The 17257-nt window shown below is 40.9% G+C and overlaps 1 protein-coding gene across 1 annotated transcript in view; it reads right to left on the bottom strand.

The window, feature by feature from the left end:
- Positions 1-7538: 7538 nt before the first annotated feature.
- The window catches only part of VWC2 (von Willebrand factor C domain containing 2), a 55682-nt gene continuing 45963 nt past the window's right edge, over positions 7539-17257 (bottom strand). Inside the window, exon 4 of the mRNA XM_009070063.1 lies at positions 7539-8027. Within this exon, the coding sequence (XP_009068311.1) occupies positions 7876-8027 (152 nt within the window). The 3' untranslated portion in view covers positions 7539-7875. The remainder of the gene's footprint in view (positions 8028-17257) is intronic.

Genomic DNA, 17257 nt, shown 5'->3' with positions numbered 1-17257 from the left:
TTTGCTCTTTGTTGATAAATCTCAGCTTCTCTCAGCATGGACTGATGTAAGGAGTCTGTATTGCAGTTTTCATTTGCTCCTTGGTTAAGAGGATTACAGTGAGCAGCTCATGGTGTACATCAGCACTGAAAGGTCATGGATGTTGCACGCAGCCTTAGATGCAAAAACATGTCAAAAACTTTCTTTCAAGGTTAATTATAAAATCATTACTGACAAATCAGTAACTTCTTCCCAAGGAATGTAAAATCCACTTGGATCAGTCATCTGTCCACCTTTAAGATACCACGTTGAGCATAAGACTTTTGCTTTTACCCAAACAAACAGCTATGTAAAATACCACAATACTTTCTGTGACACTTAGCTTTACTTTTCTAAGACTGCTGAGAACTACTCAGTGGTTAGCTCAATGCATTCCCTGCCATTGTCATTCACTAACAGCCTTATTTAAGTTGGTATTCACTAACAGACTCCTATTTGTTTTGCATTTGCAAATTGCAAGGTTTTTAATAAATATTACAGAAACTTACTCTTTTTCCACTTAGCTCTTGTTTTCTATCTAGTTTATGTATAAAAATGAGCTAGATGTGAAGGCCACTTTTAACTCTTTGTTGTATCTGGAAAATATGGTTTGCAGGTCTTTGTTTTTTCAAGCACAAATATGGACCAGAGGTGTAAACATGTGTATCTTCATAAACACTACTCTGAAAAAGGACTAAAAAGAAATACTGTGCTACATCTAAGAAGTGATTTCTCAATATGATGTATCACTTTAAGATACTATATTTCCCACCAATTAACTTGACACAGTCTGAAGCTCCAAATATATTTTGATTTGAAGGACACAAAATTGAAAACAGTACATTTGAAAATAACTAGTAAGTCTGTGTTATTTGCCTTTCTGGTTTGAATGAACTAAAGTAACTTGTATATAAAATATATGCAACTAAGGCATTTTTGAAAAATGGAATGCTGCCATTATTAGCATTCTACAGTGACACTGTTTATGGCTCAAATGTTAGCATAAACAGCAAAACTAGCAGAATATATAAAGTAGCTCTTTTTATCAAATGCTATTTGAAAATAAATAGCTGGCAAAGAACATGTTATAAAATGTTTAGCAGTTAAGAAATTGAACTCTTTTTTACTGTTATCCTTAGAATGACAAAAGGCTGTTCTTTATTCTCTTGTGTTGACTGAAATTGAACAGACCACTGGGTCATTACATTAGGCTGAAGCAATGCATGTCCATATGTTATCTCCATGATTTCTCACTCACAACAGCACCAAATTAGTTAGCATTCATTTGAATTATCAATGGCTAAAGGGAGAGCATAGCATGCAGCATTGCTTTTGTGAAAATACAGACTTTGATCTTACTAAAAAATCACTGTAACAAGTAATATCAGCACATGGACCTTCCTGCAGTATGGATAGCAAATTAATTTCAGAATTGCCCTCTGAAATGCATGTAGCTTTCTAAGGAAATAGCCATTTAGGTTAAGCAGCATCTTGACAATTTTTATAATTTGCCTTCCCTCATACCAAAATGGAAAGCTCTGGTTGGCAGGCTATTTCATCAATTAAAGGCATTTACAGAATTGTAGCAATACATTGAGGGAGAATAATAAAGTTGATGCATTTTTCACTGTATTATACACACCAGAATATTGACTTTCTTCTCCACACATACATTTACAGATTTTGGCAGAGTATAGAAACAGTGGGTTTTGGTCCTCCCCCGACAGGTGAAATTCACATTCGTTCACAAGGCTTGCGATCCTTTAAGGCTTAGTGGAAAAAGTAAAACAAGTGATTATAAAGGTTTATCTTCTTTCCACTACGAACAAAAGCACTTTACACCAGCATTTGTGAATGTTCTTTCTCATTCACTGACTGCAGCCAAGTACAGAGACTATTATAGGTGCAATCTGTGGAAGAAATCCTGATCTCAGTTAATGGCATTAACCTGGGCTTTTGAATTACTCTTGGTTTGTGCTGGCTTAGCCAAGAAAAGAGTTCTCATTTGGCAATGCATACATACATCTCTTGTTGTTAAAATGTTGTAGGTTTACTTTCTTGTATGGTTGGAGCTAGAAGAAATAAATTTGTGTACAAAACCATGGATAAAAGCTTTCCCTGTTTATCTCTTTCTCACAATAATTATATGTTAAACTCGCTCTCATTTCCTCATGTTACATCTGGTATGAGTTTGCTGGTTTTCTGCATTGTGTGTGAACTGCTATTTGCACTCCTATTTTCACCATTTTTCATAAATTCACCTCTTTGACATGAGGTAAAATCTATGCACACAGGACCAGCCAGCACACTCCACTTTTGCAGATGGTCCTGCAGTTTGTGCTCTACATCCTGCTGGAAGTGCCATCCTTAATGGTTTAAGTGATATTTTTCCCTTTTTGCCAAAGAAACACGAAGCATGATAACTTCCCAAGTTCTGCTAAAGTAACAAGACTACTAACGAATGTAAGCGGCAAACGCAACATTTATGATCAATAGATTATACATATTCAACCAGACTAACTTGCTATCCCATTACTATATTCTGTCTATTCCTTTCAACAATAACTTTAATTATGCTATTTCAATAAAGCAATGATCTTTTTTAAATGCAGGAAGCTGTTAAGTGTCACAGAAAGAGCATTACCAATAGCTCCAAATGAACCCAACAAGAACAAATTATTTCTGCTAAGTTCAGAACTGCCTGTAAGTATCAGCTTTTGTGATGCTAACTATGCCAGTGTTTTCCTGTAACTGATTACTTACTATTTCATACCAGTATTTCCACTTCTCTGTAACTGATAGCTGACATACTATTTTGGAATTTTCCTCTATTTCTTTTGAAAGTGTATAAAATGAGTAAGGCATATATTTATTAAGAACAACTGGAAAAACACAGTAGGTTGTATTTATTTTTTATCTGCTATATGAGAGTTGTTTGTTCTGACATTTCAAAGACTGAAAATTGACATCAGTGTGGTTGAGCATAAAGATGTTTTAAGAGGATTCCAGAAAGGAGTATCTGTCTTCTCAAAACTGAACAAGTTACAAACTTCCTGATGTAGTACTTCTATCAAAAAGCAATGAAAAATCTGAATTTTGAGATAGCCAGGAAAACAGTCTGTGATATTCAGCTCAATGCTGACTCTCCAGTTTGAGTTTTGTTTCTAATGCAGCAGGAAGGTGTATTTTTGCAGAGAGAAAACTCATGGTAACGCAAGCTGTGAAGAAAATTCATTGTGTGGTAAGGGGAATAAATGGAGCATTTAGTTGGAATGCATTAGATGCTTAAATAATGCCTGCCTTTAAAAGCCTCTGATGTATCGTGGAGCTATCACAGCTTGGATATTAAAGCTACTGTCAAAAGTAACCTCAAATACTTTACAATCATAACATTCAGTTTATGTTACACCATATGGGAACCAGAAGAGCTGTTTTCCAAAGTGAGGGAACCTTTCACTGTATCTTTTTCTTTCTTATTTGTATTAAAGACTGTAATTCAATGTCATTTAAACCTGGCTTTCAATTTGACATCTCTGGAGATCACCTTGTCCAATACCTTGCTGAACATAAGTTCAGCTGTAGCAGGCTGCTCAGGGCCATGCCCAGGTGGATTTTGGCCATCCTCAAGGACAGAGAGACTCCAAAACATCTCTAGGTAACATCATCCAATATTCTGTCATTTACTGTATGATTTTTTTTTTTCATCTCCAACTAGAACTTCCTCTATTTCAATTTGTGCCCAAATACATTTCTCATTTATCATGTTGTTTGAAAATCTGATTTTCAACATTCCTGTTTTAACACTCAGCTCATCTGTCTCTTATATTTCCTCTTTTTCCCCCTTCCCTTTTAAATCTCACGTAAATACTTAAGTGAACACCAGCATTTCCATTTTTGTGGTTTAAATGAGTAGTATAAAGAATCCTATTTCACATTAACTGCAATTTTATAATTACCTGAAACTGTCTAGAATATAATCTCTTCAGACACCTGCTTACACAGGTTTGAAGATAAATTAATGCAAAATGCACTCCCACAGAAATGGGCGAGGACAAACCAAGAATTAATTTGTCTTGATTTCAACTGGGAAATAAGCAGAAGCAAGTGAAGCAGAAGCAGAAATCTCACATTCATGCCAATGCAGCTACATGAGAACATATGAGAAGAATATTCATTATCCAAGCAACAGACCTTCAAACACAAAATTATTCATGAGCTGTGAGTGTGTCCGGAAATATAGCTTTAATAGACCCAACCCACCTGCAGCTGAAGAACTCCTCATGTGCAGGATGCATAATCCTGTTTGCACCGAAGCAAAAACCAGCTGAGTACCTAGGCTTCAGTAGGGAAGCCAATATTCTTTGGAGTTTGGTCCACTGCAAATGGTGCAGATGGCTTTTCTCTTATTTCTTAAGGTTAAATCTGAACAGGTAGATTACATAACCAAAGCAGAACATTTAGATCAGGACATGTGGCCACCACAGCAGTTCTGGGGTCTTTTTGCTTACAGATTAAATTAGTTTAAAGGTGAATGGCTTCCAACTGCATTCCCTAATGGCAAACTTTAAATCTTTTGATTTCCACATTTTTGTTATCCACTCCTGTGAAGGGAAAGTGTAAAGTGTGCCTATGTAAAGTGACATTACACAGCAGGCTGCAAATGTCAGCTGCCACATGGTGCTTGGTGCAGTCACTGGCTGGAGTTCAGCTCTCAGAGTCTTTTGGTGGGTCTGCCCCTGTGCTGGGGTTCCTGGTGGTATCAGTGTGTGCTGGCATGGAATTACTTCTTTGTGGTAGGCAGTATGGTGCTGTGGTTTAGATTTGTGACCAAACCAATGCTGAAACACAGCTGTGTTTTGGCCATTGCTGAACAGTGTGTGCACAGTGTCAAGGTTTTCTCTGCTTCTCACTCACCCCCAGCAAGTAGAATGGGGGTGTGCAAGAGCTTGGGAGAGCACACAACCAGGCAGGTGACCTGAACTAACTAACCAAAGAGCTATTCCATGCCATGTAACACCCTGCTCAGCAGTAAAATGGAGAGGAGCAGGGCTGAGGCAAACTTAGCTATCTTTTCCTGGGGAACTGGCTGTCCACTGGGCTGCCCATGGGAGGTGTTGAGTGATGGCCACTGCAGCACTTTTTTCTGTTTTTCCTTCCACTTCTCTCTTAGTTAAATTATTTTCACTTTGACCCATGAATTTTCTTTCTTTTTCTCTTGTTTCCCTTGTCCTACTCTGCGTGGGTAGTGAAGGTGTAAGTGAGAGGCTGTGTGGTGCTTAGCTACCTACCAGGGTTATCCCACAGCACAGTGTGCCAGCTGGGGTTGGTTCCACAACTGGGCAAGGTGAGGGAGATCTGTCCAGGAAGAGTCACTCAGCGCATTTCCCCATCTCAGGGATAACCGAAGAGCTCTCACATAGTAATACTACAGGCCAAAGCTGGATGTGGCCAGTGATCTAACAATAAAGAAGGCTGAAAACTGATTGTAACTTCTACCTCACTACATAAAAAACACTAAAAAAAAAAATCCAGAAAGACTTGAAGTTTGTTTCTCAAAAATAATTATATCTCAAAATAAAATCTCTTGGGTGTTGAGGTGAATTTATCCAGGAAACTTCATATAAAATGGAAAGGACCAACCTATTACTACGGTAAAAAAGACATTAACATGTTGGTACCAGGACTGAAAAACAGAAAAATATTTTGGAATAAAAGATGCAATAGAAAATATTTATGAAAGTTACACTAGAAAAACACACTAAAATACCCTTTAACTTTGCACTCACTACTTCAATAAAGACAGAACTTCCCAAAAGAGCAGAAATTCAAGCCCTAGGAAACAATATAAGGCTTAAAAAGAACCTACAGTAAATGAGAAGCAAAGGGTGGCTAGTCAGAAGTAAGATTTCCAAAAACGTTAACATTATGGCCATACATTGAAAGACATAAATTATGACTATCTCACAATGTCACTGACAGATGTGTCTCTTAGCGAGACACCAAGCAGCCTCTTTGGAAAGGCAATCCCACATGGAGCTGCAAGTTCACCTTCTCTGCTCAAGTCATATGGTTGCTTCCTACATGGGTACTTACACTTGTCTCATGGAATCTTGCATGGAAGACCACTGGCACTCCTGGCACTTTCTCAGAGTTGTGCAGATACTTAATTTCAGTAAGCAGATGTGCACACAGCCATGAGACATAGGTCTACTGATTTAGGAGTTTGCTTTCTGTCATGTGACTACTGATTCTTGTGAAATGGATAGGCAGACATAAAATTTATTTTAATACAACTTGTAGACAAAACATACCTCCTTTACTCCCAAATAATGCCCAGTGATAGACAGACACATGCTAAAAGTACAGACGTGACGTGATAATTGGGATCCACTGAAGTCACTGGCAAAATTCCTGTGGTATTCAGAAATACCAGAAAATCATACTTTGTATGGATGCAAACCTGGTAAACAGGTTACACCATGGGAGTAAGTAGCACAGGGTAGGTGGGAATGTAAGCAATAGTCTTCTGGTTTTAGCTTCATTATTCATAAGTCTCCCCCTTCAGCACAAGCTTAAAAGTAAACCCATATTTAAGTGTTTCTTTGAGTCATTGCCGTAACAGGTATTCAAAGCAGACATAAGACTGGAGTTGGTGATAAACCAAACTAACAGCAAAATGAAGTTAAGCAAAGGCTGTTGGCAGCTGAAGCAGGGATATGTGATTCACCTCACATATACTCAGGGTCAGATTCTGTGCTAGAAACCCTCTTATAGATTCAAAGACATGGCTGTAGACCTTTCTCCTCAGTACAGAGTGTCACAGACCCCGTACACACTGACAGAAATAACCAAAGCACTGAACCAGTACTGGCAAGGTGGCAAGGACAGGGTCTAGGGAATGGCGCAGCTGCTAACCAGCTCTCCCACCCGCAAATTAGCACTGTGGAGTCACATCAGTGGAGGCTTGTTTGGCTGCTCTAGCCCTTCCAAGCTGTACTTCTCCATGTCCATTTTGCATCGCATTAACGATGCTGTGTGGTTACTTACCGTCACTTCCACCAGCTAGGCAATGCTGTATTGTTTATGCCAAAGAGAGATCTGTCCTGCTGGTAAGTTTTATGTCTGAACTGAGTATTAAGAATTGATTCTGTCTCATTAAATTTTTGCAACAACAGCTATGAGAGACCAGTTTCCTATTACCTAACCACTGCTCCAAGTAATCTTGGCTGAGGAGCAGGAGATATGCAGCAGTAGAACTTAGAGATGAAGCTGACTCACCTCTATGCTACAGCACACTTATATTCATAAATAAACACACGTTCTTTAAAAGCATATTCTACTCCATGTTTTTTCAAAAGTAAGAATGTCGAAGTTTTTTCACTAAAAACACGCAACAACAAAAAACCCCACAAACCCAAAACAAAACCAAAAAACCTGCACGAAAACCTTCATATGGTGAAACTAGAACAGAAGTGTAATGTTTTAGTCATGGAGCATGTATACAACAGGAGAGGCAATGATACAGTACTTTAATCCGTATTGTCTATATAAAACATTTATTTTTAAGCTCTATAATGGTATTATAGAAATACATAGAATATTTTATAGAGTGTATTTTAGTGTACTCACTGTGAAAATAACACATTTAAGACAGGTATTCTTATGTCCAAACGTTTTAAATATATGCACTTCTTTGCCTTGCAGTATTTATGTTACTTTGAAAAACAAAATATCAGTATTTTATTCTTTGCTCCTTGCCAGAATCTTCTCATTCGGATTTCCCTGGATCATCTAGGGTGCTCACTGCCATGAGATATTTTATAAAAACCACGAAAAGTACGTAGATTTGTAGATTTCCTATATTTGCTTGCATTCATGTCTAGTGCACATAGCTTGCCGTTCAATTCTCCAAGTGCCTTCTTCATACGTACAGTGACATATAGTGCATTCATCAGTTTTCACCTCCCGGCCTGCTGGAATGACAAGGGTTTCTGCAAAGCAGTTCGGGCCTAGAAGAAGGAAAGAGTTCATTATGCAATACCAACAGCACACTGTAATCCGGCATAGCACTATCTTAGCCTCCAGCACAGAAAACCTAACCCAAAGGGAGCAACACTGAGCACATTAAACAAACATGAGCATCGAGCACAAAGCATAAAAGCCACAAAGCACACGAGGGCCCTGCTCTCTGCAGTGGCTGGTTGTTTTCCGTACGGACTGCCCTGCCCTCCACACGGAAAGGTGCAAGAAAGACTTTCTGTGAGATGTGCAGCTGCAGCAGAGACCTGGGCACACACTGACAGCGCATATGAACAGAGATTTCAGCTAGAGAAAATTCCAGCTACTGATAATGCAACAGTGCTACTGTAAGCTACTAGAGAGACGATTATAAATGGTATTACTTTTTTCCGCACTGGAAACAAGCATTATAGTTTCTGTAGTAATCAAAGTATCAGATGAGTTTATTTTCCATTTCCTGAGAAAACGGCCCTTTTCCAGCAGAGTGGAATAGCTCCAGCCTCTTCTGACTGAAGACACTTTTTCGTGTATAAAATGAAATATTCCATTCGATGTAAGTCAGCAAGTCTACAAACGCACCTTTTCATAGCACATTGAAATAACTTAATTTCCAAGAATGAGGTAGGAGAAAAAACCACCAGCACAATGTTCACAAGACAGATCTGGTGGTTTCAAAAGGCAACATCCTCACATCTCTCTCCTGCAGGAGGCTGAGGGCTGCATTACCTACATTTCTGTTAAAAAAGAAGTCTATTGCTGCCTTGAAAATCCACATGCACTTGCAGAGCAGCACTAAGCCCTCCAACATCTATCTCTACACTGTCATGTCCTCAGTGGAACTCGACCCTTCCAGTCACTATGCAGACACAGCAGCTGCTCAGGCAGAGCCTAAACACTCAACAGCACTTTGGTATCACTGTCCATCAGGGCAGGACATGTAGCAGGGGCCAACGTACATGGACCTGACACTGCTGAAATTCTTATATGCTGTGGGTGTTGCAAAATGCTTATTGACTGCCAACCCATTGCCACGCAAGTAAATACATCCCAGATGAGGTTCAGTCTTCCAGTGGACTACTCTCAGATCTATGCCAAAGAACATGGCTTCTTCTTCTAAAGAAATGTACACTACACAAAACAAATAGTTCACAAATCAGTTTTAACAGTTAACTCTGTGGAACAGGTTATGTCTTTGTGTACTGACACAACAGCCTGAGAGTTAGATGCCAAACTGGCCATAATGAAGGCCTTTCCTCACTAAAGAGCTACCCTCTAGAAGAGACCTGAAAGAGACCTTAGTTTCCTCAAGCTGTTCCCATTAGTGCTCTGAATATTTAAGCCCATAACTTTGTATTCATGCAATCACAGAATTACCGAATCATTAAGGTTGGAAAGATCACGGAATCCAACCATTAAGCCAGCACCACCGTGTTCACTGCCAAACCATGCCCTCAAGTGTCACATCCATATGCCTTTTTGAAGGCTTCCAGGGATGGTGATTCCAACACTTCCCTGGTCAGTCTATTGCAGTTTTAGGACTTACTCTTCACAATTATCCCTAACATGTGGCTTCTTCCATAGTTTTGGGTGGCTTCTTGCCCATGCAAGGCTTTGACTGTACAATGGATAGCAAAATACAGTATACCTCATGCAAAATCACCTGCTTTACTATCCTCATGTTACTGTGACAATTCTGTGTTTTCAACCCCCTTAGTCTGTCCATACAAAGTGTTACTGGGCTGGACAACACAGGAAGGAGGACTTTGGGGCAGAAGCCATGGTCCTGGATCCCACCACACACTGGGAGGTGCCCCAGCTTTCAGCCAAGATAAAGCAGCATTAACTATGTTGTCCTCTGTAGAACTTTATTTAAAAGGTTTGAATGCTAACCTATACAATTCTGTTCCAGTGAAATACAGTATTCTTCTTGCATCTGATAAAATTTCATCCCAAAATGAGTTCACTTGCACATTAGGTAAGGACACCAGTAAAGATACCTGAATGTTTTGCATGCTGGCCTGTAACAGCCCCATGATTTACAAAGCTATATGATACAAGGAGTTAAAATATTAAAAGTGGAATCTACTTTCCATGGAGAATTTGTATGAAACCTACAAGACCCCTTGAAATTTAAACACTATGTGAAAGGCACAAGAGGAGCAAAAGTGATGTCAATCCCCTGTGCAGGATTTATTTCATTCTGGAAAAGTAAATGTTACAGGCTATACTTGATTATAAAACAAACCAGAGAATGAAGTAAAAATGGTGCAACACACATAAAATAATTCACTAGGATTCAGAATGTAAATGCTTCCATTCACAATTAGCAGCACCTTAAAGCCATGAGTGACAAGTCCTTCTTACATCAGAAAATTATTAAATGTAAAGATACAAGAAGTTAGACCTCGACTGTTAAACTGTTTAATAAGGGGGAAAGTCATTGCTTTGGTAAATCTACAGAAGAGCAAAAACCATCTACTTGAGAAAGGGACTCGACAAAGATAAATGACAGCAACAAATGGATTTTTAGTACCATGGAACTTTTCTGTAGAAAATTGCCTATTTTCTGGTTCTGCATTTGCACCTATCATTACTGTAACTGCAAATCTTCTATCGTACTTAAATTGGCAATAGTCAACTGGCATCAATGCCCTCACCTTTCCCTCTGCAATATCAAATGCACACAATATTGTGGGTAATGTTACAGAAAAGGTCATCAATGAAAGGGCTGAACAGACTGTATTACTGCAACATCATGCACATAAATGTCAGTACAATATAGTGTCCAAACACAGGAAAATAATTCACAACCTTCCATCATTTCTCCAGACCCTCAGACTCCGAGTGAAAAAGCCTCTGTGCTTCACCCCAAACACTCATTCAATTTTGAAGCTGTATGAACTAGTCCTGGCTCCCAGTGTCCTATGGCTCCCTTCCCACCAAGCAGGTAATGCTCATCCCTTTCCTCTTCCTCTGAGAAGCAGTCACAGAACTCAGACCTACATGGCTGGACTGGCCCAAGGTGACCAGCCTGCAGTGATGGGGAGTGGCAGCACTGGGACCCTCAGTGCAGGGCTGGCCCAGCTGCTCCTGCACCTCCAGCCAGCCCTTCCCTGGCTCCTGCCAGTCAGAGGGACAGCGCTGATGAAGCTGCTAATGATCTGATTCTCCACCAGCCTAAAAGAACAGTGGGGAAACAGCGAAACTGAAGATTTTGAGCAGACAGTGGAAGGGCTGGAAGGCACATCAGGCACACAAAGGCTGATGTTAAACCGGGGAGTGCCATTTCCTTGGTCTCCCTTAGCAGATGTAATCAGAAGCACATCTCCTCTACATTCAGAGTGGACAAGCTGCCCTGAAGGCATGGCTTTTGCTGAAACTACTGCTTTACTTAACACTGGGCAGTTTATATTGAGTTAGCAAGATTTGCAAAAGGTGAGCCATTTTTGTGGTTTTGAATTTGCAAAATTACTTGACTTAGCACATGAAACATTTCCAACTAAATTTGGGCTGTTCCAACCCCAAAGCAGCTGGTGAGCTTTCTCACTAGATGCTGCTGCAGGAGCAGTGAATCTCTTTTCCTTGGTCTACAAAGGAGTTTGCCTGCCTTCTGAGCTCCTTCTTGGCAACACCACTACTCTACCCAACCCGGTGCTTGTTCATTGTGACACTGCCTTGTTTGAGCTTGTTTGCTCTATAACATAAACCTCCTGGGCCCCATGCCCAACCATATACACTTATATAGCTCTAAGGAAATCAAGAGTGCTGCACATCTTCACAGCAGATGAAGATCTTGCTATATCACTCTTAAATCTGGCAGAAAATTCAATATGACATATTGTATCAATTCTGAGTGCAACTTGAAATCTCCCACGACATTGTTTCTTTTCCTAAAGTGTATATACTGGTGCTGTCAGACCCCACTTGAGCCACAGGGTGCTGGTATCAGCACAGATTTCTTTTTCAGGGCTAAGGCACAGTCGCTGCCATCTCAGCAGTATCTCAAAGCAGTAAATTCAGTGCAAACCTTTGGTTCTCACACTGAGCACCAGGCCAGCATGTAGTATTTGGCTTCCTCATATCCAAAACAGCGAATCCAAGCTTCCAAAAGCAACATTTTTACCAGGATCTAAGGAACTAGGAAGGCAGATCTGGTAGTTTATTCATTCAGAGATTGTAACAGGATCCTAATGACTTAAATACTTTAAAAATAAAAAAGTTTCAAAATATTGGGTAAATGTTGTCATTGTAGTTTTTTTTAAGTCCTTACACTGGTCCTGTGAAAAGTTTCCACTTACCTTTGTTGTTGTGCTTAAGTGTTGACAAATGCAACAACATAATTAAAATGCAAATTTTGTCATCTCGGAAGAAAACAGCTGATGCCAATTCTCAGCAGAGAACGCCCAAGCCACTCACCTACAGAAGCAACAGCACCTGTAACCCTGACAACCTAGGAAGTGGCTCTCTGAAGCTCCTCCTCCTCCTCTCCTTCCACAAAACCACAGCTGTGCACCAGAGTTGTTCCTGTTTCCTCTTCCACCTGCCCTTGCTTTTGTATGGGCACATGTTTCAATCAGTTAAAAAATATGAGACACAGCAATTTGGTAAATCATGATTTAATCAACTGTTTTCATCATGTGTTAAACCAAACAAAGAAATCTGTTCACCAGCAAGTTGATGTGTTTGCCCAGAGAGTAAGTCATGGCAAATTTTTGCCCGTTAGAACTATAGTGACAACCTCTGTAATAAAACACTTTGATGTAAGACTGCTGTGGGCTCTGGTTTGTACTAAACTTCCTCACAGCTGCCCTTTTAATAGCTCCTTGAAGGAGTCAAACAGGCCATTTCCAAGGCACCTGACAGCAGTCCCATCCACCCTGACAGTCTCATGGAATTCATCACTGTGGTGTTAGAGCACGTTGTAAATTACATGGCCTCAACATTTAGCTTACCCTTATTTTTTTAAAGTTTTTTTTCCATTTTCATGGAGACATTTCCAGTGGTTACAACATGAAAAGACAGATCCCACACTTTGCCCTAGAAGTCTTGAGGACCATGACACTATACAAGTAGCAGCTGTGCTGGGTGAGATCAGAGGTCCACCTGCACCAGCAGCAAGGAAACGCATAGGGAAGTATATGGAGACAGAGCAAGCACACATCCACAGCTTCAAAGACTTTCTGAATCAGACACTTTGTAAATGGCTCCTGCATGCTGCATTAGTACTGTTAATGGATGGAGCTAATAGATTTCTTTATGATTAACCTCTCCAACATTCTGCTGAACTCAGATAAACAGCATTTGGTGGCAAGGAGGTCCATAGCTCTTGTGCACAGGGTTTTTTTTTCCTGTTTTTGTCTACTCCCTACCTAAACTTGGTATTCCCAAAACCTCACCAGTGGAAGAGGAAGCAACAACCATCCCCACCTTTGTGATGCTGTTCATGAGCTTACTGACCTGTATCATGCTTCTCTTCCCTCCCATCAGCACCTCTGCTGCCTGAGGTGGCCAGTTCTGCACCCTCAGTGTCCCTGCTGACGTCCCCAGACCTCTCACAGTTCTGCCTCCTTTTGGGGTTGTGAGGACTGGACCTGTGTGCCACACACGGGCTGTAGAAACACTACAGACTTGTACAGTACCACAGTGATATTCCCCGTTTTGTTTCCCATTTTCCTCCTACTTCCTGACATTTGCCTTTGTGTTGTGAACACTGATGAAAAAGCTGAGCTTATGTTTTCATGACACTTACGAATTTTATACCAGATAGAAAGTCTTAGAGAAACAAATGTATCATTACACTCAAGTCAAATCTGCTGCTGCCTTTCTGTGTTACAGAAAGGTTTCACTTTCCAGCAATGCTACTTGACAGTCTTCCATGTACAGCAAGTGTGTTTCTGTTGCTCAGTAATTTCAGGAACATGCTGGGAAAAGCAAAGCCTTCCCTCCCAACTCTCAGATCTTTCTTCTTTCTGACATTTCAAGACTTCCTCCAGGATCTATTGCACATGCCAGAGAGACTCATGAAACACTGAGCTGCAAGATGTAGACAAGCTCCCTGCCTGCATTTCAAGCTTTTTACTGCTACAGGTGACCACAGTACAAAACCAAGGACTGTTTGGAAGTTACATCAGCGAGTTAGGACAGCCAAGGAGCAAACTGCAGATAGACAGTGGCTGTGCCTGCCTCCCACCACACTGGGACAGAGTCTCCCTTGGCACCTGCTGAGATATTTGAGATGGGTTTCAAAACGTGCTAATGCAGCATGGTGAGACTTTAAAATAAGGCTGCTGTGCCACACAGCACTGCAGCAGCAAGATTTTTGAGACACAGGTATTACCTCCCTCATCCATCTCAAATCTAATCACTTTATCCAGAGATGATATTGGTACCTACTTTGTGTCCTTCCAATCTCTAATCTCTTCTGAAGAGTCTGTATCTCTGTGACTTGATTTTGCTCCCCTCTTACATGGAGATATATATATGTGTAAAATATATCTATCTCCTGCTAAACATCAGCTCAGAAGATAAAGGACAAAAAGCAGCTGGCAAAAGTAGTCTGTAACTAGGATTACAGCAGACTGTCATTCTCTCACAAAAATAAGCTCATCACCCCTGCTGCTGATTCTGATTTCTCCCAATCCAGTGCAACCTTTTATTCACCTCAGTACCTCTGGATGCTACTGAACCAAGTCCAAAAGAGTGTTTTCAATTACTGAAGAAGGATTCAGGTAGACCCAATTTTAAAAACAATTTGGGACCCTGAAGAATCATGCACTATTTCCATAGTTTATCAATGCCTTAACATACTGGTAGCCAGAGAACCATGGCAAATATGCTAACAGACTTCCAGTAAATTTGTGTATATATATATACGTGTGTGTGTGAGACAAGGAGAAGAAAAAGAAAGGTATTCACCCATTTTGCGATTTTTCCTAGCTGCTACAGGAAACAAGGCAAAGGCAGTGTGTCCAATGTGCAATCTTTCATGAAAGCATCATTTTTTCATGCTAGATCGAGCCTTGGTGCTTTTAAGAATAATAACACCACTCTGTCTGTTAGGGTCATATTTTGTTAGATGCACAGGGAACTGACAGATTGGAAGAAAATCTGCCAAGGGCAAAACAATTAAAATAACATTTTGCCACCTAATTTAGAAGGATGTGTATAGCAGCATCTGCTGTGAGCGGACAGACAGAACAAAGTTCTCCAGTAACTAAGTGGGGTGACTATGTCTTCAGTGGCATTGATGTGACAAAGTGGGTATCAAAGCTCTGGTGCTTGCTGTGTCTACGTGTGCCTCTGTGTGTGCACATGTGCTTTAATCCAGAAGATAAAACAAGCTATAATCTGTTTAAGAGCTTGGTTTTAATATTCCGCTTATGAGACTCACAAGTCCTGTTTACGATCATATTCTGTTGTTTTACTTTTTCATTTATCATGGGTTACAGAACTATTGAAAAACATTTTTCTGGCCCCAGTCCTAGAAATTGCAATAGTGACCAAAAAGTCCCACAGAACATGAAACAATGCCACCACAGCCACTGCACTGATCCTTTTCACCACTGCTTCTTCCCAGCTCTGATTCTCCATCGCCTTGCACTTTGCAGTGATGTTAGAGCATCTCTGGAATAGCAATGCTAAATGCTACCATAACCAGAGCTTCACAGTTCTGCACAGATAGAAGTGGCTTGCAGGAAGGCAACAATCTGTAATCCTGCCACTGCTGCTGTCTCCTTAGATTTTAAGGTGTATTCAGAGAACAGAATTTCAGATACCAGCTTTTTTGTGTACTGAACAAAAAGAAGCAGAGGAACATCGAACACTACACAATCCAATATGGCATGAGCCAAACAGAAAGCCTCAGAGCATAAAAGGGCCCAATTAAACATCAGGCTTGAGTGCCAGAAAATAAACTACATCAAACAACTTCCTTTATCAGAGACAATACAGAAAGACTCAAATATGCTCCTTAAAATGATTTTCAAAGGTCCTATGACTTGCAAAGGGATATTGTATTCCACCCAGAAACAGCACCAATTAGACATGAGCTGAACATTGTGTGTATCTTACAGAAAATTATATAAACACTTAGGAGTCAGCAAGCTGTACATCGATTTTGCGCTCGGCTTTCTTGCAGATCAGTCACCACCCAGATGATTAGGAAATTAGAGACAACAGGTCTGAATGCACTGGGAAAAATCATGTCAGACGCCTGAGATAACACAGAATCGTCTAGGTTGGAAAAGACCTCTAAGATCATTGAGTCCAACCATTATTCTCCCAGCAGTGCCAAGTCCACCACTAAACCATGTCCCTCAGAGCCACATCCACACGGATATCAAACACTTTCCAACACTTCCCTGGGCAGCTCGTTTCAATGCCTGACCACCCTTCCAGTGAATAAATTTTTCCTTATAGCCAATCTAAATCTCCCTCGGCACAACTTGAGACCATTTCCTTTCCTCCTGCTACTTGTTACTCAGCAGAAGAGACCAACCCCCACATGACTACAACCTCCTTTCAGGTAGTTGTAGAGAGTGATAAGGTCTTCCCTGAGCCTCCTTTTCTCCAGGTTAAACCACCCCAGCTGCCCCAGTGTCTTTCTTGCAGTGAGAAGCCCAGAACTGTACACAGTATTTGAGGTGTGGCCTCACTGGGTATTGAATAGAGGGGAACAATCACTTCTCTAGTCTGCTGGCCACATTATTTCTGTTACAAGCCAGGATGCCATTGGCCTTCTTGGCCAGCTGGACACACTGCAGGCTCATGTTCAGCTGGCACCCCCCAGGGTGTTTTACCACCAGGCAGCTTCCCAGCATGTAGCACTGTGTGTGGTTGCTGTGACCCAAGTACAGGACCCAGCACTTTGCCTCGCTGAACCTCATTCAGCTGGCACTGGCCCATCAATCCAGCCTGTCCAGATCCCTCTGCAGAGCCTTCCTGCCCTCTAGCAGTTCAATGCTCCCACACAACTTGGGTGTCATCCACAAAATTCCTGAGGGTGTACTCGACCCCCTCATCCAGACCATTGAAAAAGATATTGGACAGGACTGGCCCCAGTACTGTACCCTGGGAAACACCAGCAGTGACCAGCTGCCAGCTGGATGTAACTCCGTTCACCACTACTCTCTGGGCCTGGTCATCCACTCATTTTTTTACCAAGTGAACAGTGTACCAGTCCAAGCCATAAACAGCCAACTTCTCCAGCAGAATGCTGTGG

This window comes from Acanthisitta chloris, unplaced genomic scaffold (assembly GCF_000695815.1).
Source record: "Acanthisitta chloris isolate BGI_N310 unplaced genomic scaffold, ASM69581v1 scaffold9602, whole genome shotgun sequence".
Classification (NCBI taxonomy): Eukaryota; Metazoa; Chordata; class Aves; order Passeriformes; family Acanthisittidae; genus Acanthisitta; species Acanthisitta chloris.
Note: the sequence above shows the minus strand (reverse complement) of the source record. Positions and strands in the feature narration are given on the sequence as shown.